The following is a 25,072-nucleotide window of genomic DNA, read 5'->3' as shown; positions in this document are numbered from 1 at the left end:
CAGCACACCCTGCTGGATGCTTCAGTATTTGCAGAGAAGACGTCAAGAGAGCAAAATGTGCAGATTAAACCTGCACTAGGCAGAATGTTTTTGGCATCATTGGGCAAAAATACCATAATAACCTTTCAGCATATTGTAATTCAAGTGTTCTGAGAGATAACGAGACTTCTGCACCTCCTCATGGCGATGTTTTCAGGCTTTAAAAAATCTATCCCGTGAGAGGAGACTTTGGCCAATCACAAGTCATTTCAGAGAGAGCGTTCCTATTGGCTGTTCATTCAACGGAGGCAGCTGTCAATCACTCAAACTCCGATCAAACGGTCAAACTAGGCAGCACTGATCAAATATGAATCAATATTCTGTTACTGTAATGCACATTTCTCGCCTCAAATGTTTTCAGAAACATCTTGTAGTGTACTGTTTAGCTATAAAATGAGAAAGTTTGCTCTGGCTGGTGCTTGGTATTTCCTCAACTGATCTCAACATGGCTGCCGGGTCACAAACTTTCTCATTTTACAACTAAACAGTACACTACGAGATGTTTCTGAAAACATTTGAGACGAGAAATAGGCATTACAGTAACAGAATATTGAGTCATATTTGATCAGCGCTGCCTAGTTTGAATGTTTGATCGGAGTTTGCGAGTGATTGACAGCTGCTCATAGACGGCAAGGCTCCAGCTCGGCTCTGATTGGTTGTTTTCCTCCGGTCTGTGAAATCTTGCAGATACCATTAGGAACACCGGAGCGCATATAAAAAGACGCTAATCAATAAACAAAAGGAGATTCTACGTAATCTTTATTATTATTGGTCAGTTAGGTACAGGAAAAACCTTTTTGTCGTATCCCATAGCTCATTACAGGAGACAGCATAGAGAACCAGACCCAGGTGAAAACACTCACCAAGTTACATATGTTTAAAAATAAAAAAATATGACCGGTTTACCTTAATGTGCAGGTGATGTTCTCACATGTGAGGCTTTTTTAAATACATATGAAAAAATCATGCACATCTCAAGTGGATAAAATACTGAAAACCATTACAAAAGATTTGTCCACCTGAGTCTGGTGGTTTCTGTATGCGTCCCGTCTCCATGTAATCATGTTTAAGTCTGTTTGGACCACGATACCCCGGCAACATTTGAGGCAACTCTGACGGAGCAATTATAATCAGGACTTTATTTATTATACAACTGCCCACCATCCCTCTTACTAAGATGAACAAAATAAATAATACAAAATAAAAAAAAATTGCCTGTATCAGCTGCCTCAAAAGTGACCCAAGTATCATCGCCTTTAAATTAAGGGTGTTCACACAACAACACATGGGAAGTCAGCATGCTCACAGTTAACTCACATACAGATATGAATGTCTTTATAGAATATGTATCTGTCATCACAGCTTGGCAAAATTACACTTATACACAACAAATGCACAATAACACCTGGAACCATAATACCAGCCAGTGGAAAAAAAAGACCCAGATATACCTTTGAGTTTTCCAGTCAGAAAAAACTTCCTGTAAAACAAACGACCTCTTCCTCTGGTAGGTGGCGGTGATATCGTCCAATAACAATAGCCTATAGATAAAGAATTTATGTTTCCAAACACACACACACATACAACCGCACACGACCGTTTTCTCACACACTTATTACATGTTAATAACATCATGAGAAGTCTCTTCTGAGTCTGAATGAATGATGACCTACAGTAAGCGGCTATGTTGAGAGCAGTGAACCTGACAGAAGTACAAAACACTCCGTAACATCCTACAGTAAGTTGGCAATCATGTCGACATAGTTACATTAGGCTATATTATGTAATCATTGCTTGGCAGCATACAAAAATAAAAGAAGTTGCTCTGGTGCATATTCTGAGTCATCTGCATTCGAGTTAAGTCGTCCTCGTCTCTATGCAAACGGAAGGAATTGTTTTCGGCACATTTTTTTTTCAAAAAACGAATGAGGCTGGCTCAGTTATTATATGTTTGATTAGCATTGACCATATCTGCCTAACTATTATACTACCAGTAGCAGCGTCTCATTGTTGTAGTTTAGCGAGCCCGGCTAATGCATATTTGGAATCCCTTGTGAAAAATAAATAAATAAAAATCCATGAAAAGATTTTTCACATGCCCACTCCACACAACTTCACACAAATTTAAACAACAAGGAATAAAAAACAGGACCGTCAAAGATGAAAATAGTCTTGTTTTTCTACTCTATAGATCATCAGTATTTCTGTTTTGATTTTTAAATATATTTGCATTGAACTCCTGCTGTCTTTAACTCGGTTGGAGTCAGATGAAATTTGGATTTTAACAACAGGTTCATACTATTGAAACCACTATTGGATCTAAACTATTACAACAACCAGGGGCCCATGTTTCAATATCTCACAAGTAATTAAAGTAGGAATAAAAGATGGTCTGGATGTATCCAACAGGACTAATTTGAGTGATTGTGGATCAGTAAATAGCAAATACTGGGGCCGAAATTGCAATTGATAAATGACACACTCCAGCCAGCCAAACACCAAAAATAAGCAAATGGCCACAGGTGAGGAAACCTGCATGCCCGAGAACAAAATGACACTCGATGGCTACACATGTGGCTAAAACAGACTATTGCCAAAAATAGAGATTTGTTTCAACAACCCGCTTCAGCAAGAGAAGACGGAGATGTGCCCCAGCAACACAAGTGAGTGGCTGGTTAGGTGCTGATTCTGCATCTCATGTGTTCAAAGGTCTTTTTTGACTGAAGGGGAAGATGCCAGCTAGGAGTCGGATCTACTTGGATCTACTTTTTCAGTGTGTTACTGGGTGAATGTGTCTGATGATAGAGAGGACTCTACTCAGTTTGCCTGGCTTTAGTAAATACACCCCATCCTTTATAAAAACAGATTTTATGACCTCGGCCTGTATGTGTGGAAGGGATGCTCTATTATACTTTGTCCTAATAATTTTACACTGTTTGCAATATTTCTCAGTATCAGATGAACAAAAGCACGTCTCAAAAGACATGCTCTCTGTTATGGTGGTGGAATATGCCTTGGCAAAGTTTGTGATGAGAAATGGCTAAGGAAAAAATGCAGTTGCAGCAGTAGCCATTTGCAGAGGCACCCATCCCCACATCTATCCTGTATGATCAGGATTTTCTAATAAATTCCTCCTGTATGGAGCAGCAACACTAGTGCAACCAAAGAGTGGGACCTGTGAAATGGCTACAGCTGTAACTGTAAATGTCGGCAGAAATCCACAGAAATGCCAAGATCCGCTTTTAGCACAGTGTAGCAGACCTTAGAAATGCATGATTTCAGCCAGGGCTGTGACAGCTCTGCTTCTATGGCCAAAGTCCTAGTAAAGATACAGTATCAGGGCAAGAGAGGGAAAGAAGGAAGGAAGGGCCGAGGCAAGAGGAAGAGAGACATGAAGAAGGGAGCTGGAATGACGTCCCGTCCTCCTCTTTCACAGCCTCTGGGTGAAGTTTTCAGGGAATACTCCTTTAGCGGCATTTTCTTTGTTCTGCAGCCAGTCGTCCTGCTTCATTCCCATCAGCCAGCCATCGTCCTAAAAACACACAGACATGCCATAAATAAATATTCACCTCACTGTCACTGTGACGCCCCGGTACGTAACTGTTTGTGTGTGTGTGTACCTGTTCGTCAGGGTTGTCAAAGGTGATTACCAGCACCACATCGCCAGTCTTCATCTCCAGTTCGTCTGTGTCATTGGCAGCATAGTCGTGCATCACCTGGAGCTACACATCACATAAATATCAACATGAAAGATCTCCATATACTGTATACAGTACGAGATATATTTGGGTTAAGAAGTTGGCCGATTAGACTGTTGTAAGGCTATTAAATAGGCATTATCGGTTGCTAAAAGCACCATAGATGTGGGTCAATAGGGGCCTACTAAACCCACTAGTAGGTTCACCGAAACAAGGTATAAAAGAACACAACATCGACCTCTAGTGATCTTAGTAATTATGACAGGAGCATAAGGGGAAGTCAGGCACTGTAGTATAGACACAGGACTTTTACCCAGAAGGTTGGAATTCGCAACCCATGTGAAACCGACAACGTGTTGTTGTCTTTGTCTTCACAAGCGTTAAGTTTTGCTTTCATTTTTGAAAAGTAGACTAGTTATTTTAAGCCAAAACACAATGTTTTTCCCTAAACTTAACTAAGTGTTTTTGTTGCCTAAACCTAAAGAAGCCTTTTTTTTGTGTGTTCGAAACGTAGCGTTACATTCAGTTTTACAACGTGTTGCTTTCACTTTTACAACATAGTAGGTGTAGTAGGCCCCTAATGACCCACATCTAAGGTGCTTAATAGCGACCGATAACGCTTATTTAATGGCCTGATGAACAGTTGAATTGGGTGCAGAAATAGATGCTCAGCTCCACTGAGATGTTTTTATCCTGTATCCTGTTTTACCTTGAACAAGAAGCCAGGTGGCATTTCCGCGGATTTCTCTGATGCGGCTTCTGTTGATTCTGCCGCTACTTCAGGCGTCTAGAAAAAACAAGAAGTTCCATTTACTCACACATTCATAATCAAACATTATCATGAAAACATGTAAGGGTGGTGTATTATAAATACTGTATACACAATATTACATCATTGTAATGATTTCTGCAAATTTTAAATAAAAAGCACATTATAACAGTTCCTCTGTCACGTACCTCCTCTGTCGGTGCTTCTGCCTCCGGTGCTGCAGCAGCTGCTGCAGACTCACCCTGGGAGCAATAGAAGAAGAACAGAGAGGTCAGAAAATGAGACGGATGAAAGACTGAAGTAAGGAGGGAGAGAGAATGAAAGAAAGAAGAAACAGACAGACAAGACAAAGACAAACAAGCCGCACAGCCTAAACAGCAACATTACAAGCAAGTAGGTTAAATAGACAGTAAGCTTGGATACTAAGGCACAGTTGTCATATACAGTAGGTAAAGCTTTTGCACAGCATACTATGTGCGTGCATTCGTGATTAGCAGTGACTGGGATTAGTTGTGTGTATTAGGAAGCAGATGTCTATACTCTTCTCTTTCCCTTCACTTGCCCTCTGTGTCACAGTTGATGCATCCACGGTGCTGGTCCAGATGCATCCTAAATCTTTCCATCTCAAGATTTCTCCGTCTTTCCACCTTTCATATCTCTGTATCATCTGTTTCTTTCCAGCATCCACTGCTCAAACCTCCTCCTCAAAAATCGATGCATCCACCATTTTCGTCCAGATGCATCTCCCCACTTTTTTTTCTCTCCTCGGTTACCTGACCCTCCTCATCATCCAGCGTAGCGGCAGCTGGTGTGGCCTCTTCCTCAACAGCTGGAGCCTCGGCTGCAGGTGTTTCATCCTCTGGGGACACCTCCGGGGCGGGCACCTCTGTGACCGGCTGGTCCCCGTCATCGCCCCAGTCCTCCTGGGCTTCAGCCACAGGATCGTCATGAACCTGCTCATCATCCCCCCCTCCTCCCTCCTGAGCCGGAGCCACAGGGTCATAGCGAACTGGTAGGGTCCCGTCATCCCCCCAGCCCTCTGAGGCCGCCGCTATGGGGTCATAGCGCACGGGCTGCGTACCATCATCCCCCCAGGCATCTGCAGCAGTAGCCAGAGGGTCATAGTGCTGCTGGGTGTCCTCTTCCTGGGCACCACTGTCCTCATGCTGAGGGGCAAGGGTCAGGTTTCAAGGGGTCAGAGGTCAAAAGAGATATTTTACCTTATATGTACTATAAGGGGTTCATAAATCAAATGGTTGGGGGAAGTTTAAGGAACAGAATATAAGGGATGTAAGGGATATTTAAGGCTAGATTCAAGGTTTCAGTATTTCAGTGGGGGGGAAAGGGTTTGGAAATTAGCAGTATAAGGAGAATAAATAATTTTAGTTTGGAGGTATGGCCAAAGTATGAACAAAGAAGTGGGCTAAGGAACAAAGTAAAATATTTTTGATGGACAAGGGATTAAGAAATTGATAGAGATATTAAAGGGGCACTAATGGGGTGCATAAGGGTTGTATTATCAGGTATTCAAAAATTAAGGGAGTTCAAACTTTAAAGGACCATACAGGTGATTTTGTATGCTTTAGCCCATTAACTAAAACATGTATTCGCTTTATCTTATGCTAACCATATTCCATCATACCACTTTTTTAGCTACGCAACCGGCATGACTCTATAGGAATGGCAATGACGGTCGGTCGGTCGACTACTTTGGTCCAGACTAAAATATCCTAAGAACTATTGGATGGATGGATTGCCATGCAGTTTGGTAAAGACATTATAATAACGTTGGTGATCATCTGACTTTTCCTCTAGCGCCATCATCAGGTCAAAATCTTATTTTGGTTTATGACTGAATACGTGCAAAATGACATCAGCCTCAACTGTGGTTTGTGTTTTGTGCTAATTAGCAAATGTTAGCATGCCAATGTGCTAAACCAAGACCGGGAACACCGTAAACATTAAACCTGCAAATCATCAGCATGTTAGCATTTGAGCATTTTAGCATGGTGTTAGCATTTCACTCAAAGCACCACTGTAGCCATTTGACAATGGTTGATTAGTAAAAGGGCTAAAACCTGCCAAACCACAAGGATGGGTTTTTAAGGGATTTGAACATGGATGAGGGTTTGGGGAGTTGGCATCAAGCATTATTTAGATTCAACATATTGGTAATATTTAAGGGGAAATGGAACAGTTTTGCAACATATGAGCAGAAAAAGGGCCATGAGAGATGCCATGAGCATCGATGGGAGGAGTTCAGCAGCAAGTCATCATCATCACCATCATCATCATCATCATCATCATAAGACCCAAGAAGATTGATGTAGAAGCATAAACCTTTACAGGGAAGGTTCAGAGTAAATTAAAAGACAGATGAAGATAAGGAAGGGTGGCAGCAGAAGGCAGAAACGCAAAAACTGTCAGCCTTTTCCCATCAGAAAATAGATGTTGGATCTTCTGCGTGTACATGGTTTATATTCCCACGGCTATGTTCAGATGGAGAAAGAGGAGGGAGGCTTTGTAAGAGTAGAAGTGTCCTTCCTTTCTGAGCTATCACTGTTTTGCCTCAAGCTCTTGTTGAGACACATCTCTCTTACAGTGATAGAGATGAACAAAAAGGTTAGTTGATGGTCAGAAATGCCAAGTTGCAAGCAAGGCTTTGTGAAGTTACCCACTAGCTCTTATTTGTTCACCTGTCTCATTCCCATGAGACAATCCACTGAAAACATGAGCAACTTCACTCAACTTTCAGGACAAAACGGTTCCCTGTGTGTCACATGGAGCGAACATGTAGACGCTACATCAGTGCAACATGTGAACATACAGGGACGAGAGGGGAAACAGAAAGAAAGGAGGTCGATTCAGTTACAAATCATTTCACAAAGATTTATTATTTACGTTTACAATCAAATTCATGCTAAAAGAGTGTAAGTTTGTTATCTTTTATGGATGCCAGTGGTGTTCTACAATCAATCCTTTATAGCAGTGATTTCCAACCTGGGGTGTTCCCTTTAGAGAGACGCCAAAGATCACAGAGGGGTGCGTCAGGATTTGTCTGCTCTGAGGCTGTCAAAATTAGATTTATATGTATAACTAAAATCATAATAACGCATTTACTGGATAATTTATACAAAGGTCTGTATATAAAACTATTTAAAAAGATATATTTTTTTGCTACTTAGTCTGCACAGTTGCAGATTACGCTACACTTATATTATTAGTATTATACTATTTTTAGTATTAGATTCCAGTGGTGGCTGTATAGGATTGTTTCCGACTTGTGTGATCCAAACATTTCCAATAACTCCAGGTAGATAGATGTAATTGTTAAAAAAATTCAAAACATGTTTTTATCTAACGAAATATTCTGCTTCAATACATATTTGTTGGCGTTTAGCCTTTCAAAAACAACATTTTCAATGCGGTCAAAAAACGATTTGCTCTCCCGCTTGATGCAGACAAAAGGAGGCCCTCACCTGTATCAACGGGGCGGTTTAGCATCAATTTAACTGTAACATAAATTACATTTATTTAACCACAATAACAAAAAAAAACATTTTGGCTCTAGCACTATTAAAGTAAATTAATCAAGTTGTTGACTTATGTTGACGAATCTGATGAGATATATTCATTAAAGAAAGTTGATTTTGTTGAAAAAAAAAAGAAAGAGTAATTTAATACACAAAATCACCTAATTCAAATTGAGGATTTTTTTTTGAGAATTTGTAATTTCTTAAGGGGGGTGACGTCAGAAAATATGGTACTTAGATACAAGTAGAGGGGGCTTCAAGGACAATAGGTTGGGAACCACTGCTTTATAGGTTTTAGGTCTACAGTATAATCAATATATTGTGCATTCTGCACCTATACTGTAGAAGAGAGACTATTGATTGCACATCAGACACCATTTATATTGATTCAATATATATAAAAGTGTAAAATGCCGATTTGAAACTGAATTGACCCGCGCTCATTCCCAACTTCTATTTGTGCTGTACAACATTAATCTTCAGTGTTTAGTGTTATCACATCAAGCACTGCAGACACAAAGACAACGCACAAACAGATTTGGGACAGACGAATGAAAGATTTATGGAAAAGCTTGTTTAAATGCAGTAATGGCCATTATAGAAGTCCCTACCCAGCATGATGAGAGTGGGGCTTATATAATGGTTACAGAAGTAGTAAAGGATGAATTGATGGTTAATATGAACACAAATAAGAATATGCTGATGAGGATGATGATCATAATGATAATTATATATTTGTGCACATTAAAAGTGAGGACGATGTGCTTACCCATGAGTCCCAGTTTGTAGGCTGTGGAAAACAGAGGAAGCAACAGAATGAGAAGACAGAATTAAACTCTTGCTTTTGCCCGTTGCATTCAGTAAAAACTTTCCAGTGCAGGTCCCCTCATGCTCTTAAACCTAAAAGCCCATAGCAGAAGATCTCCAGCAGAAAAAGAGGACAGGCAACAAGTCTCAAGTACTAAGTGATGTAAGACTGAAGAGGTGGCTACTGTCAGATGTTTATTGGGTCACCCACAAAGAGAACGGGATGTAGGAGAAAGTGTGCACAGCAAAACACAAATGTTTATTCTACTAAAAAGAATTCATCTTGCAATCACTCTCAACCATCCCTGCAATCCTCCCTAACAATGCAAAATGTTACTTGCATCAGAGTGATGTAGTGAAAATCCTTTTGATGAGGCAAGTGAGAAATATAGACCTTTTTCACAGCAGACAATTTGACTTCACAGCCTGACTCTATAACTGTGACAAAAACAGAAGACAGATGGGTATACTGAACAAATAAAGTGATTTATTAACCAAAAACTACGTACAAAAAAGATTGTTTGGGAGGAATCTGTAGAGTCAGTGATGTAGGGAGTGGATATGTGAAAATGTGCTGCATGGGTACAAGAAAACAAAAAAATCCCAAGGAACAGAGGTATAATGTGAGAGGAGCTATGCTGACCACAGAGTGCTGCGTGCTCAGGCTCTTAAGCAAAGAGCACACCAGGTCCAGGTGTGTCTCATGCTGCTGATTACACTCAGAGAGAGAACGCAGACACAACAGAGGATCCAGATACAAAGGAGTCATAGTGGGAAAAGCACAGGTGAAATTGATAACATTGACGATGGCTCAGTTCCATTAGGTGTCCCAGTAAGCTATTAAAGTGAGCCAGCGTGCACAATACGTGGATTAAATACACCTGTGCTTTTCCTACTATAACATGTCAAAATGTCTGCTGTGAAAAAGGTTTATTGGCAGATGATTAATGATTAATTTGATTTTTAAAGTTTTCAATGGACCTGTACTAACGAAGTCATCCCAGAGCTCCAGATAACATAATCTGTAACAGGGCTGCAGTGAGTTATCACACATTTTAGTGGGTACTAATTGAACTCTACGTAGCTACTCGTATAATTCTGATAATAGAAATCATTAGTATTACTGACATTACTGTTGTCATTTTCAAGCCCTATGACCACGAAAGCTTGACATTTATAATCACTTTATGATCTGAACTTCATTAAAGGAGTAGCACTGACAGCTAGCGTTTAAAATGAGTAACAGCAGTCCAGATTCAAAACATTAGAGCCGTGGCCCGTCTGCTCCTCTGGTATAACTGATGGCAGTTAGCACACCTTTTTGTTTACCTTCTAGACCGCTTTAGCCTCTGGCCAACAGTAGTCAGAATCACTTTGTGTGTCTCAAATACTCGCTGCCTTGATAACACAGCTGCACACGGACCATAGAGAGATGTGCCGAAGTAGAATCTAACTTTAACGTTATCTCTGTTGATCCAGTTCATTTGCTTGCTTCCACGGCTGCAGAAGGCTGTTTGTGTGTCAATTTGTTTCATATGTAGCAGCGGGGTGTTGAAATTTTCTTAATCCCTGATGACATATCATGGTCAATTTATGATTTATTACAATATATATATTACATATTGGTCCTTTAAGGAGTTTTGAGGTGTAGAGTTTTGGGATTTTGATATCACTAATCCCCCAGGCGTCCTAACTGCCTCTAAGAACACTTGAAGCATAACAGCTACATTTTGACTGATAAACCGGTGTGTGTTTTATGGTAGTGTTGTAATGCTGCAGATTGTGTGGTAACTACAATGATTCACTTCGATGCTGACTGAAAAATCACTAAACTATGCCATCTTTTCCGTACATTTTCTGTCATGATTGAGGCCAGTTTGCCTGGCTCCGGTACCTACTAAATGAGTCATGGTACTGTATACAGTTCATCTGTCACGGATGCTGTACCGAGTAGCAGACCTGGATCAAACAACAGCTGAATATATTTTGAATGAGTGAAAAAAAAACATGAGTTGTTCTTATTTTATCTCACCTTCCAAATGACGTGAGCAACTTTTAGGTTACCCAGGTGTACGCTCAGATAAAGTAAGTACAACTCATCACACTAGTATCTAAAACTACATACAACTGTACAGTTCAGAAGAGAAAGAAGTAAGAGCAGAGCAGAGCTTTAGTCTACAGTCTATCCATGCCATGACTGATCTGTGGATAGTGCTGAAGCAGAAGGAAGTGGTCACTAGAAGCAGGTTTCTACAGATCATCATGCCATCATCCACCTCTCGTTTGGTACTGTACATTGGAAAAGAAGCAGAGCAGGTAACACCTCAAACTATGCCAAGCTTACCAAGTGATTTCATCTTCTATCAAGACTTATCAAGTTTGTTTCAATATATTTAACGTCAAACAACGAAATGTTGTTGTTGGTGATGTTGTTGCCCAGCATTACAAGTGCTCTTGAACTTAAATAATATGAAATTAATTTAAAAACATTTCTGAATAAAATCTAAAATCTCTTGTGAAGCTTGACATTTCTAGCAGCGGAGGGTCTCTCTACGATCTATATGTTCATGCCGTGAATCATCCACCTGTGTGACCGAGGAGGCTTTGGTTGTTGCACTGAAACAGTCCAGGTCCATGTCCAACAGGCTGCTCACTGCAGGACTGTCAAACTGATAACAACAGGAACAGGAGGGCTCATTGGCTGACTGGGTGCATTATAGAGGGTCAAGGAACAGGACAGAGGAGACAGCAGGATGGACTAGAATAGAATAGGATAGAATAAAGGGAGGAGGAGGAGGAAGAGGAGGAGGAGGAGGACGAGGAGGAGGAGGAGGAGGGACAGGCCAGATGAAGGAATACTTCAAGGCTCTGACCTGCGCAGGAGAGGGGAACGTTAAAGGTCTATATGTCTGTTTGTGGACAGCAGCTGCTCACTAACCTCTGAAGGGGAGGTGATGTTGATATCAGGAGTAGCCGCAGCCGCAGCTTCATCAAACAGGCCGATGATGTTCTCTGTTTTCAGCTCCTTAGACGGGGTCACCTTGGGTGGAGGAGGCACTGCAGGCCGTAGCTGGGACAGAGAAAGAAACACGGTGACACATGAAGTTGTGCCACAAAGTCAAGTAAAATATAAATTCAAGGCTCAAACACGTGCACCAAGTGCCAGAGGGGGCACAAACAGCCGAACCATAACACTGCCATTTGCCACTGAGGTGTTGCGGACCTCGTGGTAAAGATATTTACCCCCTTTCTCAGTAAGCTAACATGACAAGTTTGGTATCAATGGATTCATCACAATCTCAAAATGAATATGATACCACTATATGTTGCCTGTTTTAAAAACTGAAACCTGCAGCGGCCTGCAAATGACAGTAATGTTAATGCCAGTCAGATGATCCACCATCATTGTCAGAGGGTTAAAAGTATAGGCCAAGTAAACCAAGAACTGAGGAGGGGAATAATTCCAATTTTAAGATCATGGTGATCAATGAGACAGGCAGAGTGAGTCTAATTGAAGATAACCTATGGTTCTATTTTTCACTTTTAGATGGTTAAATTATGTTTGAAATAGGCCTACCAGTAGGCTTTCATTTTTGGCCTATTCAAACAGGACAATTTCATTTAAAAGACATATATCAGCTCACCTTGTTTTTTTTTTTTCAATATGTTACTGTAACTGGTGCATTCTGGTCAGACTTCATTCTTTTTTGTGTGTCTCATAATCAATGTCAATATGGTAGCCGTATTATAAGCAGGTTAAGAGGCTTATGTCAATCCTGTCTGCACAAAAATAACACACAAAACAAAAGTGTGGAGGCGCACCAGCTTAAATCTTGCCTTGGGCACCAAATTGGTCAGGGCTGGCTCTTCACAGGTGTAATTGATTACACTAATGACGGCTAACCAGCATCATTGTTATTAGTCACACCTGGAGACACAATTCAGACTTGAGTGTGTGTGTTTACCTTGGATGGAGATTTGGGGATCGGCGGTGGTCCTCCTGGCCTGAGAGTGTGGTTAGATGCTTCTTTTTCTTTTTCTTTTCCACTTACAGCACTTACAGCACTCACACTGAGTGAATGAGAGAGAGACAGACAGATGGAGGGCAAAACGGAGAATACAGACAGATTACAGAGAAAGTAACAAGATGCTCAAACGATGTGAGAGAAAGGCCAAGCAAGGGTTAAAAGGTGCATCTAAAAGCTAACACAATGTGAGGTGTTACAAGGCATGCTCTACAAGAGTCCAAGAGCTGTCATGCAATAAAAGTGAGTCTCCCCTAACTTCCTTCCCTCCATTCCTCTCCTCTCCTCTTCCTCCCTCCATCCCATGCAAGCAGGCTCTGTCTGTGCCTCCAGTACAGTAAATCCTCCCAAGCGAGCAGTGATATGGAGGCATTTGCTGTCATAGTGAAGATATTCTAAAGCTGACAGATGCAGCACCAGATCTGTAGATATTTTAAGGGTTGGGAAACCTGCAGTTTATTGCTGGACCAGGAAATGTTGCACATTAGTGGCTTTAAATGGCAGAAAGAGGTTGAAAACTCAAGCAAAGACTGAAAGTTGGAGGGGGCCGAAAGCTCCCGGCTTCTAGTGTGTCAGCAGGTTTTTGTTAATATACTGTGTTACACTAAAGCAACCAACTGACTTGATAAAGGCCCTAAGGTAGAGAAACTGTACACAGAGTAGGGGAGTAGCAGGGGGTTAATAGTTGCCCAGCCTCCCGTAGTGAACTCATCCTGCCATGTACATTACCCCACTGCGTAACTTGCATTTTGGGCTCTATTGTAGCGTAACAGTGTTGCCTGGTGGCGCGTTAAACATGCAGTTCTGCGCAACTCTTATAATTTATATCTGCATCTCTGGGTGCACAGCTCTAGTTCTCCCTTAAACCTTCCAAGCCTGCAGACTGACTGACAGACAGACAGCTGGACAGACAGGTCAGCTGGACAGACAGACAAGAATTGTGTCACCATGGTTACCACAGTCGCTGCCGGTTACCTCCTATTTGCTCCTGACGATGAGGCGCCGCTGGTACCTGTCTTTCTGAAAGGGGGGGGGGGGTTCAGGAGTGGCTCCAGGTTAATGCATTTAATGCCATTTTGTTTTTCTGTTCCTGTAGCTTAACATGTTTCAATGAATAGTGTTTTAAAGAGGACCTATTATGCTTTTGTGCTTTTTCCCTTTCCTTTAGGGTGTTATATAGTTTTTTTGTGCAAATAAAAAAAGTCTGCAAAGTTACAAAGCTCAAAGTCCACACCAAAGGGAATTACTCTCCCCCACAGAAACACTGCTCCTGAACTGCCTGAAACGCTTTGATTGAAGTCCCGCCTTTCTTCTGTAATGTGGTGATGTCACCAAGTAGCACATTTTGCATAATACCTCATAATACCTCCTCAAACAAAGCTAGTTAGAGCGGAGCTGGATCGGAGTCCAAAGAGTTTGGTCCAGTATGAACATTAAAGCATGTAAACATGCTCTAGTAGAAACCCAAAATACAAATATACACCTGAAAATAAGCATAATAGGTCCTCTTTAATCCATGAGTTTCATATATTTGCGAGTTTTTTCCTCTTGGCTTACAGCAAACTCATAGGGAAAAGAAATAATTTTGTTGAAAAGAACCTCGCCACTTAATGTACTGCCATTTTAACTTCTTATGCAGCACACTACATTCATCAAGCACAATTAATTATGTGCTCTCAGGAGGTTCAAACATTTGCAAAAGGTTCCATAGATATACAACATAGCAAGTATTTTCTTTGTTGGTTTAAATGACAAACCGCAGTGATTGATTGATGAGGTTCAGGTAGACTAGAGGATAACCTCGAGTACTGAATAGCATCACTGTCTCCTGTTGGTGTTTATCTATATTGCTTATATTAACAGATTTCAATAGATGCCTATATGCTGAAACGATATCTTGACACTTAATTCTGTGAATCTCTTCAGAATCAAAATCCTTGACATTAAAAAGAATATGCAGTGAAACTAACCTGCTTGATTCCTGCGTGTCTGTTCCCTCCAATTTCTCCAAGGTGTCATACAAATCCTGATCCAACTGCAGAGGGGGAGAGACGGGGTGTTAGATATCATACCTAACACCAACTGCATTACACCATCACCATCACCATCCTACACTGTCGTGGTACAATCGATGCACATTCTATGACAGAAATCAGTACGCTGTTATTTTGTGTTCCTCCTGCTCTGTAATACCATCCAAGTGCTGCAGAGTGTGTTCGTCTGCTGCAGCTTGTTTGCATCATCATGTCCAAATTCAGCTAGATAGTGTTTACAACTCTAAAGCTGAGGCAGTAATACAGAGGATAATCTCTCTGCAGTCACTTAAACCCCAAATGTCCTACAGTTGTTTTGCAGGGGAAATTAATGAGCAAAGATGTTTTTTTAGATTCAATTTCTGATGTTGTCAAAACTGCCACTGTGGACATTTCATATCAAATGTTATCTGACACATCATGTCAGTTTGTGTTATCTGGTCTGTATTTAAATTCAGCATTAATGGAGGTCTATACACGAGACTCACCCGGCCAATTTCCTTGTGGAACTTCTCCTCAAAACCAGACAAACTCTGGAAGGTGCTGACGTAAAACCCAACACGACTAGAAAAGGACACAGAAGAGAGAGTGAGAGAGAGAGAGAGAGAGAGTATTGACTGCATTACTGGCTTGACTTAATTTAACATCCTGTTGGGGCAAGCGATGTAGCAGCACAGATGTAAGTGAAACGTAATTACAGCGTCCATCCGTCAACAGGAAAATCAGTTTCCACAGACGCTCACACACACACATTACACACCTGTTCCACAGTGAAGGTAATTCCTCTTGCAAGTCAATATTAATCTCCTCAAACACCTTCTGGGCTCTCTCCAACTCTTCCTCAGCCTGAAATAGACACACACACACACACACACACACACACACACACACACAATGTGTTGGCACATTGCATTGGGGGCGTTTGTTAATAAATGACGTGCTGTATGTATGTGTGCATAACATCCCCTGACTCTTATGATTAGGCTTCAAAATGGTCTGTCTACAGTTGTTCTGTTGTTGTCGTTTTCAATTTGCCCTCGTTAGATGTTCGACAGTATAGCAAGTGACAGGGAACGTGGGCAGGAAAAAAGAGAGCGATGAAATGCAACAAGTTTAAACTGAGGACCTCCTTGTTAGAGCCAGGGTTATTATAGTAGACTAAAACTGAAACTAAAATGAAAATAAGCAGTGAAAGATATTTTTAGTAAACTGAAACTAAATAAAAATTAAATCCGTTCAGAAAAACCAAAACTAAACCAAAATTATATTTCCTGGTTAAAAACGAATAAAAATTAACGTAAATTCATTTCAGTTTTTTAACTATAATATATCACTACCGAAAAAAGGAGACAGCATGAATTTCCGTCAAGTCTTGTGACATTGAACCACAGAAATTGAACAAACATTCCAGGAGACGGCGCTGTGACGCAATTGCTTCACATCAGACACTTAACGAGAGTAACGTGAAGATTAAACATTAAATATTATGGCCATTCCTACACAGTTCTACAACCATGTATATTCTATGTATATGAAGCTACATACCTCTGAGACATTATACCCAGTCCCCGTCCTGACAAAATCAAACTGAAAATATAAAAACTAAACCTTCCTGAAAAGCTGAAACTAAACTAAATCTAGCAAACACACTCTGAAAACTAACTGAAAGTAAACTAAAATGAAATTGAAAAGTCAAAACTAAAATAAAATAAAAACCAATTGAAAATTCAAAACTATTATAATCTTGTTTAAAGCCTGTGTGTCTTTTACTGCATGGTTACCAGGACTCCCCTTATCATTGTTTCATAGTCACCAGACTTTGTAGGAAGAGCAGTAATATTATAGCGTACCTGGCTCCTTGACAGACTGCTCTGGGCAACATTGTGTGCAGACAAGATTCCCTGAGCCCAACCTGGAGTAGCCCTCTCCAACAAAGAGGAGGGCTGGAGGAGAGAGCGAGAATACATCAAATAAAACACAATATTTATTTTTATGTAAATTACGTCATTATCGGTGTGCCACTAGCTTTTGAATCAAAATATATTTAATGTGGTTTACCTTGGTAATTTTAATGCCCCCGTCCTTTTTCTTGGTCTTGTGTGTGGTGGCATAGTTGTGCCTGGCGCTGTCGTAATCCACCAGCTTTCTGTCTCTCTTAGCTATACGTGCCTGACAAAATAAGTAATTGTGTTATTCAGTGTTTCCACCTGCAAGGAAGAACTCCGTTTTCATCTTCCAAACATAAACTTGTTGTTCGGTATAGTGTATGATTATTAAAAGGGGAACTACGCCCATTTTCAAAATCCATACACGTTATTCCTTTGGTCTAAGACAGTGCAAAAAATGTTAGAAAAACATGAACAACTCTCTCCCAAATCCAAAAACAAGAGTGCTAAAATTCAAATTTGTGATGTCATCAAGTATACAGACCTTATACCCGATGACATCATACATTTGAGACTTACTTCTCTGGTTTCTGGCTTTGAGAGAGAGAGTAGTTCATGTTCACAAATATTGATTGAACTGTACTATGCCATGGAAATAACATATTGTAATTCATAATTTAGGTGGTGTTCCCCTTTAACACTTCGGTAAGATCACAATATACAGTACTAGATGGAGGAGGACAGTTTTTGGTCGTAGTTGCTACAGTACGGGCCTCTATGACCACACAGCTTACCTTGATATCAGGGAACTGGCCCAGGTAAGTATCCATGGAAATGAGAGCATGGTCAACCAACTTTTGGTGGTAGTCGGTCCACAGCACATCGCAGTCCTGCAGCACGGATGAACACAACACTATACCATTGTTTTATTGCAATAGTATGCTTTTGAGTTAATTCCAGTCGTTCTGTTGCTATGTATTGGCTCATGATCTTGTATCTAAATTGTGAATAAACTGAAACCCTTTGACCTGATTGCAGTATTTTCTTGTAGTAGTTTTGTCACATAGGAACCATTAATCTAAGAGTAATTTCAAGAGTAATGTACTTAATGGAGTTGGAGGAAATTCAACTGCTCAACATCCCTCATAAGATATGTTAATGTATCATTTGGCCAATTCTGCCAAGAATCACACACAGCTGTGCGGACCCAAGGAAGAAGTTGTGATGCATAAGCTAACCAGGAGCCAAGCGCACACACACTCAATCAATATACTATACAATAAAGTGGTTGTGACCTCTATATGGGAACCAGATTGCTCTCACTCTCTCACACAAGCAGGTCATCTCTGTATTTTAAACACATTGATAAAAAAGTGTTTCTGACCTCCACAATGGAGTCCACTTCGTTCTTGCCGTACCAGTCCGGCTCGTACATGTCAGCCAAACACGATTGTACGTTCTTGGAGGACTCGTGCATGGCTGAGAACAAACACACATTATTCGACATTAGGGGAACACCGGTGGATACTTGTGGTGTGTATTTGTACATCCCTGATTGTGTGTACAGCTTGGTACATGCAAGTGTGAATCTGTACAGGCTTGTGTGTGTGTCACCTTTCACTGCCTCCAGGTACGCCCTCAGGTCCCTTTGCAGTTTGCTGCCTTCAGTCTGGGGGGTGAAAACACAAAACAAACCAGTGTGAAGAGACACGTTCACAGCCTGTTGAGCCAGTACATATTCCAGCCCTAGCAGGTGCAAACCTTTTAGAGCTATTAATGTAAAAATTCAGCTTCAGCAGAGGGCACAGATGAGACTAAAAAGTCTGGCAAGCTACAGCTTATTTTAAGTCTGCAATAATTAGTCACGTAGCATTATTGATTTCTGGCCAAATTAGAAATACGACTCATCACGTCATGCAATACTGTGCCATTCATTCACTGTTCTCACATATTGTTTGTTGAAGTTGATCACTCCCTCCTCAAAAGCAACATCTTTGGTCTCGTCGGCTTTGCCAAGCTTCTGGAGAACCTGTCAGTCAAACACATAATAGTATCAGTTACAACACCAAGGGTGAGGTTAGCAAATGGGACATGTTCCCTAAAAGACAGAAGATTTCTTTGCATTCATGCATGGGTAAAACGAATGGGTTGCAAAAGCAATATATGACTCAATGTATATAAGCATTTCTAAAAAGAGTAACACATTAATCCATATTTTCTCGCAGCTAAAATGTATGATTTCCTGTGGTGGAAATGTTCTCTGGCTTTGCCATATGCACAAATGTGAAGGAATTTTCAAAATCATTTGGCCGTTTGGTTAAAAAGTGAGTTTTGCTTATCAAAGTATATCTAGTCTTTGAGCACTAAAAACACAATTATATTTTAGGAAAAAAAAAATAGTCACATGTGCCCAAATACTAGATGTAGTATGATAAGAAAATAGCTGTATCTCAGAAACTACAAGGAGCACAATCAAGTTTGGTGTCTATGAAGTCATAACAAGTTGAATATTAAAGATATGCACTCATATGCAGTGTAAAAACTTAAACATTTAATAAACACGTTACCGTTTTTCCTCATTTTTAAAAAAGAAAATCCTGATTTTGACTTTCCATGTGATCTAAAAATGTCAAAGTTGATCTGTTGCCCAAAATATGTCTATAACAAATTCAAGACTTTTTAACCAATAAGAACAAATGATGTGGCACTTTTCCTTATCATACTAAATATAGTCTTTAGGGCACACATGGTGTTAAACAAATACTCATCTAATGATGAGTAAATAAATTACAGAGATAAGTCACATAAATGCATGTATGCAATATATACATTATACATTCATATACTGGTGTCAATACAGTGGCATTCACTCATATATTACGCACACTGGGTTTACAGGGGCACCATCATCTGTTCTCTCCTCCTTTAACCCTCCAGTACTTGATGCATTATGACAGGCAAATAGCGCCCCCTGTGTTTTATCCAGAGCACAACATATGCAGGTGCATGAACGCATATAGCCTAGGCCTCGTTATCTACCACCTATGCATATTGCAGTATGGGTCGTAATTATCATCACAGTGCTATAGCAATGTAAAGAGAGTATTTCTGCAGTCACCAAACACTCATTAAGAGTGATTATTTAAAAATGCCAGAAACACACCAGCCCATGGGTTAAATCATGAGTATAGGCTTACAGTATATCTCACTGCAATATGCACATGCCCGCTGTGTGACATTGCCTACAGTAAGGATGTGTGTGAAGTGGACATCCCCATCTCCAAAAACACATATGCCCATATTATTATGATGATGTCGTGATGCGACACTGCGCCTCGGTTGGAGGAGGATGGATGCGCCACTGCAGCTCGTATAGGCCTGAATAATAATACCCCCCTCCATGCATTAACACGTCAGTGAGCAGCTCTTACCTTCTCCTGGGCTCTCGTGAGCTTTTTCTGGACGTTGCTGGCCACTTTCCCCGCGGTCAGCCCCTTCCCCAAATTCAACTCAGCCATCTTGTAGCGTGTAGAGAGATCAGGATCAGTCTCTCTGGATGATGCGCAAAGGAAGGAAGAGAAATAAAATGAAAGAGCAATAACGATCTGATGGACCGCTACGGTGATCTGTGAGGCAAAGGCATCAATGTCCACTGGAGAAATAACGATGTTAAAGTGTGAGATGTTATGGTGGATCTTCAGGAAGATGTGTGTGTGAACTGTATTCTCAAATGTTGAGCTGCTGTGTGTGTGTGTGTGTGTGTGTGTGTGTGTGTCCGTGACAGAGGAGGAGGATGCTGTCAGAGATGCTCTTAAAGGCGCAGATGCTGCTGCTGCTGCTGCTTCCACACAGGATTATACATGCACATCTATGAGACTAAAAAATCAACTGCTATTTTTGTATTGGGTTTTTTTATGTTTTTTTTGTTTGCTTTGTTGTTGTTGTTTATTTTAACTCTACTCTTTCTTTTTGTCATTATTATTATTATTGTTATTTCTTTTGTTGTTTTTTAAATTTTATTATTATTTATTTTATTATTTTTTATATTTTTATTTATTATTATTATTATTATTATTATTATTATTATTATTATTATTATTATTATTATTTGTATTATTATTTATTATTATTATTTATTATATTATTATTTTTTATTGTTTTGGTTTTGAATGTTGAGGTTTTTTCTCTATAGTGTACTTGATGGGTTTGTCTGTAAACTCGTCTACTTAAAAGTTGGTTTATAGACTGCTGTAATTACAAACAGTGGATATGAAAACAGCCTTGAAAAAAAGGAAAAAATAAAGTATAAAAAAAAAAAAAAAAAAATCAACTGCTAAATGCTATGAACATAGTGTGCTGTTTTTGTAATAAAATTAGGTACTTATGATGCGTAAAAGTGCTCATTGTTGATCTTTGTAATCTCAATTTGACCTTAAAATTGCCCTCAGACCTTATACTATCATGTACTCAAATGTTAAAATGATTAATGCCTCAAATCCATGGTTAATAAATATCTTATTGCACATTCACAATTAACCAAAAAACGCACAGGAAACACTGGTGAGAACCAGCCCAGGCCTGTTTCCAAGCATTCGTCTGTTAAAAGCTTCAAAGAGCCATCTGTCTTAATCTGATATTATATCGTTATGTAACATGTGAAGTGACTTTATAGTGTCACTGAAGAGCAGCCCAGCAGTCAAGTGACTCAAGGAATAAACACTTTCTAGACACTACTGAGGACACTCTTAAAGGTCATATTGATAACATTTTTATGTAGACATATATCACATAATATATATATATATATATATATTTTATATATTTTTATAATATATATTTTATTTTTTATATATATTATATATAAAAAAAACATCCACAGAGCTTTTAGAAAGGGAATAAAAGTATGGCTTATATATATATATATTCATTTATTTAATGTTTTTATATATATATTTTTATAATATATATATTATTTTTTTATATATATGATATATATAAAAAAAACATCCACAGAGCTTTTAGAAAGGTAATAAAAGTATGGCTTTTCCTGAAAAAAAATATTATGACTGTGAATTAATCATTTTAAAAATGTTGGCGGGTCCAAAATGAATGTTTTGTTTATCTCTGTGGAAGATATCTGACGTTTGGTTCCCACTTCTAACAAGGCTTGTGAGCCAATAGTAAAACGACGTTGGTATCACGTGCTATCTCTGGGTCGTCAGTTATTGTGGAAAAAAACGGATAAATGTCTGAGATTGAGGGTAAGTGGCTGGCAATGACATGTTGTGAAGTAAATGCAATGGAGCAGGGGAGGGAGAATGTGACATCTAGTGGCTGAATGTTATCAGTCTTATCAATAGCACCTTTAAGTTTTAAAAATGACATGCCGTGCAGTGGTGCAGAGGATATATGATGGAGCAAAATATCCCAAATCAGTGTTATGTGACAGTAAATTATTAAAACGAGCCATCAATTGTATAAGATGGAGTACTTGTCAAGCACGGCCAAAGAAATTCTCAGTCGACTAACACTCATACAATTTTGTCGACAAATCTGTAGTTTCTCCACAAAGAATCACACAAAAGCACCACTTTAAAATCCTGTGTTTGCCAGAGATGTGCTCATAATTTCTTGGAAATTAGTCACTCAGCATAAAAAATGACTTAGTCGACTAAAGACATCTTAGTCGAATGAGACCAAAACAACTGATTAGTCAAAATCGATTGAGCCCTAGGACAAGCACCAGCTCTGAAACCCTGATCTTGTCCTGGAAAATCAATAGCTCTCAGGATATACTGAACTATTTCTACCACTATAGACTACAAATAGGTTTTATGTTGTGCAAACAAAAGTGTTTAGCTTCCACACATCACCACAAGGAGCTCTCCAGGAGATGGCGTCATTGACCCATATCACATCCACATACAAACAGCATGTTCAGAGCTTTGAGTGAGTTATTCAACTTTTAAAAAATCTGGCTGTTTTTTGGCTGCAGAAGTCTGACAGAGGCTCTGCAGACTCATCAGCCATCAGCACACAGATCAGGCTGTTCCCAGTAATATTATGACTTAATTCATAGTCTTTACTCTACAAGTTTAGGCTAAATTTGTTAAATCCCCTTCTCTTGGTGAACATCAACCCCACAAAATATTCTTAAAGGTCCCATATCGTGCTCATTTTCAGGTTCATACTTGTATTTTGTGTTTCTACTAGAACATGTTTACATGCTGTAATGTTAAAAAAAAACTTTATTTTCGTCATACTGTCTGCCTGATTATGCCTGTATTTACCCCTCTGTCTGAAACGCTCCGTTTTAGTGCATTTCAACGGAATTGCAATGGAATTGCGTTGCTAGTCAACAGTTTGGGTCCATGTTTCTGAGACGCATTTAGAATGTTTATGTTTAAAACCGTATAATGATCTATATATTTTGTATTTGTGACATCACAAATGGATAGAAATCCTAACAGGTTGTTTCAAACGTGCAATTTCTGAATACGAGCTGTGTGTTTTTCTCCGTCTATTGAGCGTTTTGGTAGTTTGACAGTATTTATATAGCACTTAAACCTGCTTTATAATATAAAAGACATGAAAATATCACTTTTTACAATATGGGACCTTTAAAATAAATCATATTTTATGATGAGAAATAAACCACAGCTCTGTATTGACCCTGAAGGTGGCTGGTTTGCAGGCTGGGAGCTCTCCAGGGTCCTGAACCAACACTGTGCTGCTGCTGCTGAGGGAAGCAATGGGCAGCAGAACAAAAGGCTCTCTAAAAGACTATATAGGCTGTACTTATGTTTTTGTTTTTTTTCTCCCCCCTAACATTACACTGGATGTAATTATATCTTTGTTGCATAATCTAGTAGCGTGAGAGGCGTGCTTTACCAGACTTGCATGTGAGAGGTTTAGTGTGTTGGAGGGTGTGATTACACAGTTTGGTCATAATCTGCCAAGAAACTGGAGAGAAATGTGAAATTCTGTTTTTGCACATACCACTTGGTTTTTCATTGCATTTGCATTAGATTGTGATTACAGTAAAGCCTCTGCATCCTAACTCCCCCTCTCTCTTCTTTCTTTCTCCCTCCTTCCCTTTCCCCCCCTCATCTCTTCCTCCCCCCAGTCTCTTTATCCCCGACAATAACAACATTTGGCCACGAGTCACCAAGCCCATTCGTTCCCATACATACGTCCCCATGAATAGCTCTCCTCTCCTCTGCACCCCCCTCTGGAGCCGCGGGAATGGTTTAACCCACAGCGAGCACAGAGACACTAGTGATGGGAATTCCGGCTCTTTTTAGTGAGCCAGATCATTTGGCTCAGCTCACCAAGAAGAGCCGGCTCTTTCGGCTCCCAAACGGCTCTTCATTTTACCACTTCTGCCTTTTATAGTTCAGCCAAATTTAGCTTTAGCTGTTTTGACATATAATTAGTATGTGTGCACATATATCACTTAAATTATTCAATATAATTATACTAAACCTTATAATTTCCAGAATACCGTAATTTTTCATGCTGCTTCGTTTCCGACTGTCACTCATCTTGTCTGCTATTCGCGCACCGCACTCACTTTCTCTCCTCCTTTTCCTCCTGCTCTGTACCTGTAGACCGTCGGCGCGCTGCTCAGCCCCGCCCCTCCTTGCTTGATGGTATGATCCTTGTCTGTCATCACCTGATTGGTCGCACGGACGTCATTAACACAACATTCAGTCACAGTCAGTGCATGGAGTGCCCGTGGCGCGGAGAAAATTGTCCTATCATTCTGCCTTGAATTAATAAAAAAAAAAAAAAAAAAACTGCTCTTATGGTACGTGTCCACAGGGGCGTTTTTTATCGCTAGGGGACGCGACGCTTCCCAACATTGGACGCTTGGTAGGCGTGTCGCTAGGCAGGCTCTCCCCACCTGATTGGATGAACGCTTTCCCGCCGTTGGCTGCTGCTCCCAGCTTTCAAACTGAAACCAGTATGGAGGCTCGTTTGGAAACTTTCTACTCTTATTTCATGAAAACAATTCTCCGAAATGTGTTTTTGAAAACATTTGAGGCGAGAAATAAACCACGCAGTTGCTGAATCTGTCTTTATTTTGGATCGACAACGTTTAGTTTAAAAGATTCTCGGAAGTTTTGAGAGGCGGCAAGTCGCGTTGGACGCCCCCTGATTTGCATAAAATAGACTAGCCCTCAACTTTATGCAAATGAGGAGCGAGCGTTGTGACGCTCCGTTTCTCGAATCGCGACGCCACGCTACCGGAATGCATAGCGCGGCTGCTTACATGGACA

At 40.0% G+C, this 25,072-nt stretch overlaps 1 protein-coding gene across 5 annotated transcripts; it reads right to left on the bottom strand.

Moving 5' to 3' along the window:
* Positions 1–781: 781 nt before the first annotated feature.
* LOC119500574 (myc box-dependent-interacting protein 1) lies at positions 782–20,587 on the bottom strand. 5 transcript variants are annotated; one of them, XM_037790372.1, is made up of 20 exons: positions 20,222–20,586; positions 18,739–18,819; positions 18,405–18,459; positions 18,175–18,269; positions 17,585–17,680; positions 16,963–17,073; positions 16,755–16,847; positions 15,665–15,750; positions 15,393–15,468; positions 14,842–14,906; positions 13,847–13,891; positions 12,812–12,917; positions 11,785–11,916; positions 11,432–11,515; positions 8,809–8,829; positions 5,280–5,672; positions 4,695–4,748; positions 4,447–4,524; positions 3,660–3,761; positions 782–3,571 (listed from the first exon to the last, which is right to left on the bottom strand). In XM_037790372.1, exons 1-20 carry the CDS (start codon positions 20,306–20,308, stop codon positions 3,470–3,472), a joined length of 1,962 nt encoding a protein of 653 aa, XP_037646300.1. In that variant the 5' UTR covers positions 20,309–20,586; the 3' UTR covers positions 782–3,469. The 5 variants fall into 5 exon arrangements, with proteins under 5 accessions (XP_037646300.1, XP_037646301.1, XP_037646302.1 ...); XM_037790373.1 differs by lacking the exon at positions 13,847–13,891 and having other exon boundaries at positions 20,222–20,587; XM_037790374.1 differs by lacking the exon at positions 11,432–11,515 and having other exon boundaries at positions 20,222–20,578.
* Between the last annotated feature and the right edge of the window lie 4,485 nt (positions 20,588–25,072).

Source organism: Sebastes umbrosus, chromosome 13 (genome assembly GCF_015220745.1).
Source record: "Sebastes umbrosus isolate fSebUmb1 chromosome 13, fSebUmb1.pri, whole genome shotgun sequence".
Lineage (NCBI taxonomy): Eukaryota > Metazoa > Chordata > Actinopteri > Perciformes > Sebastidae > Sebastes > Sebastes umbrosus.
The sequence above is the reverse complement of the archived record's forward strand: the minus strand, read 5'-3'. Positions and strand labels throughout refer to the sequence as shown.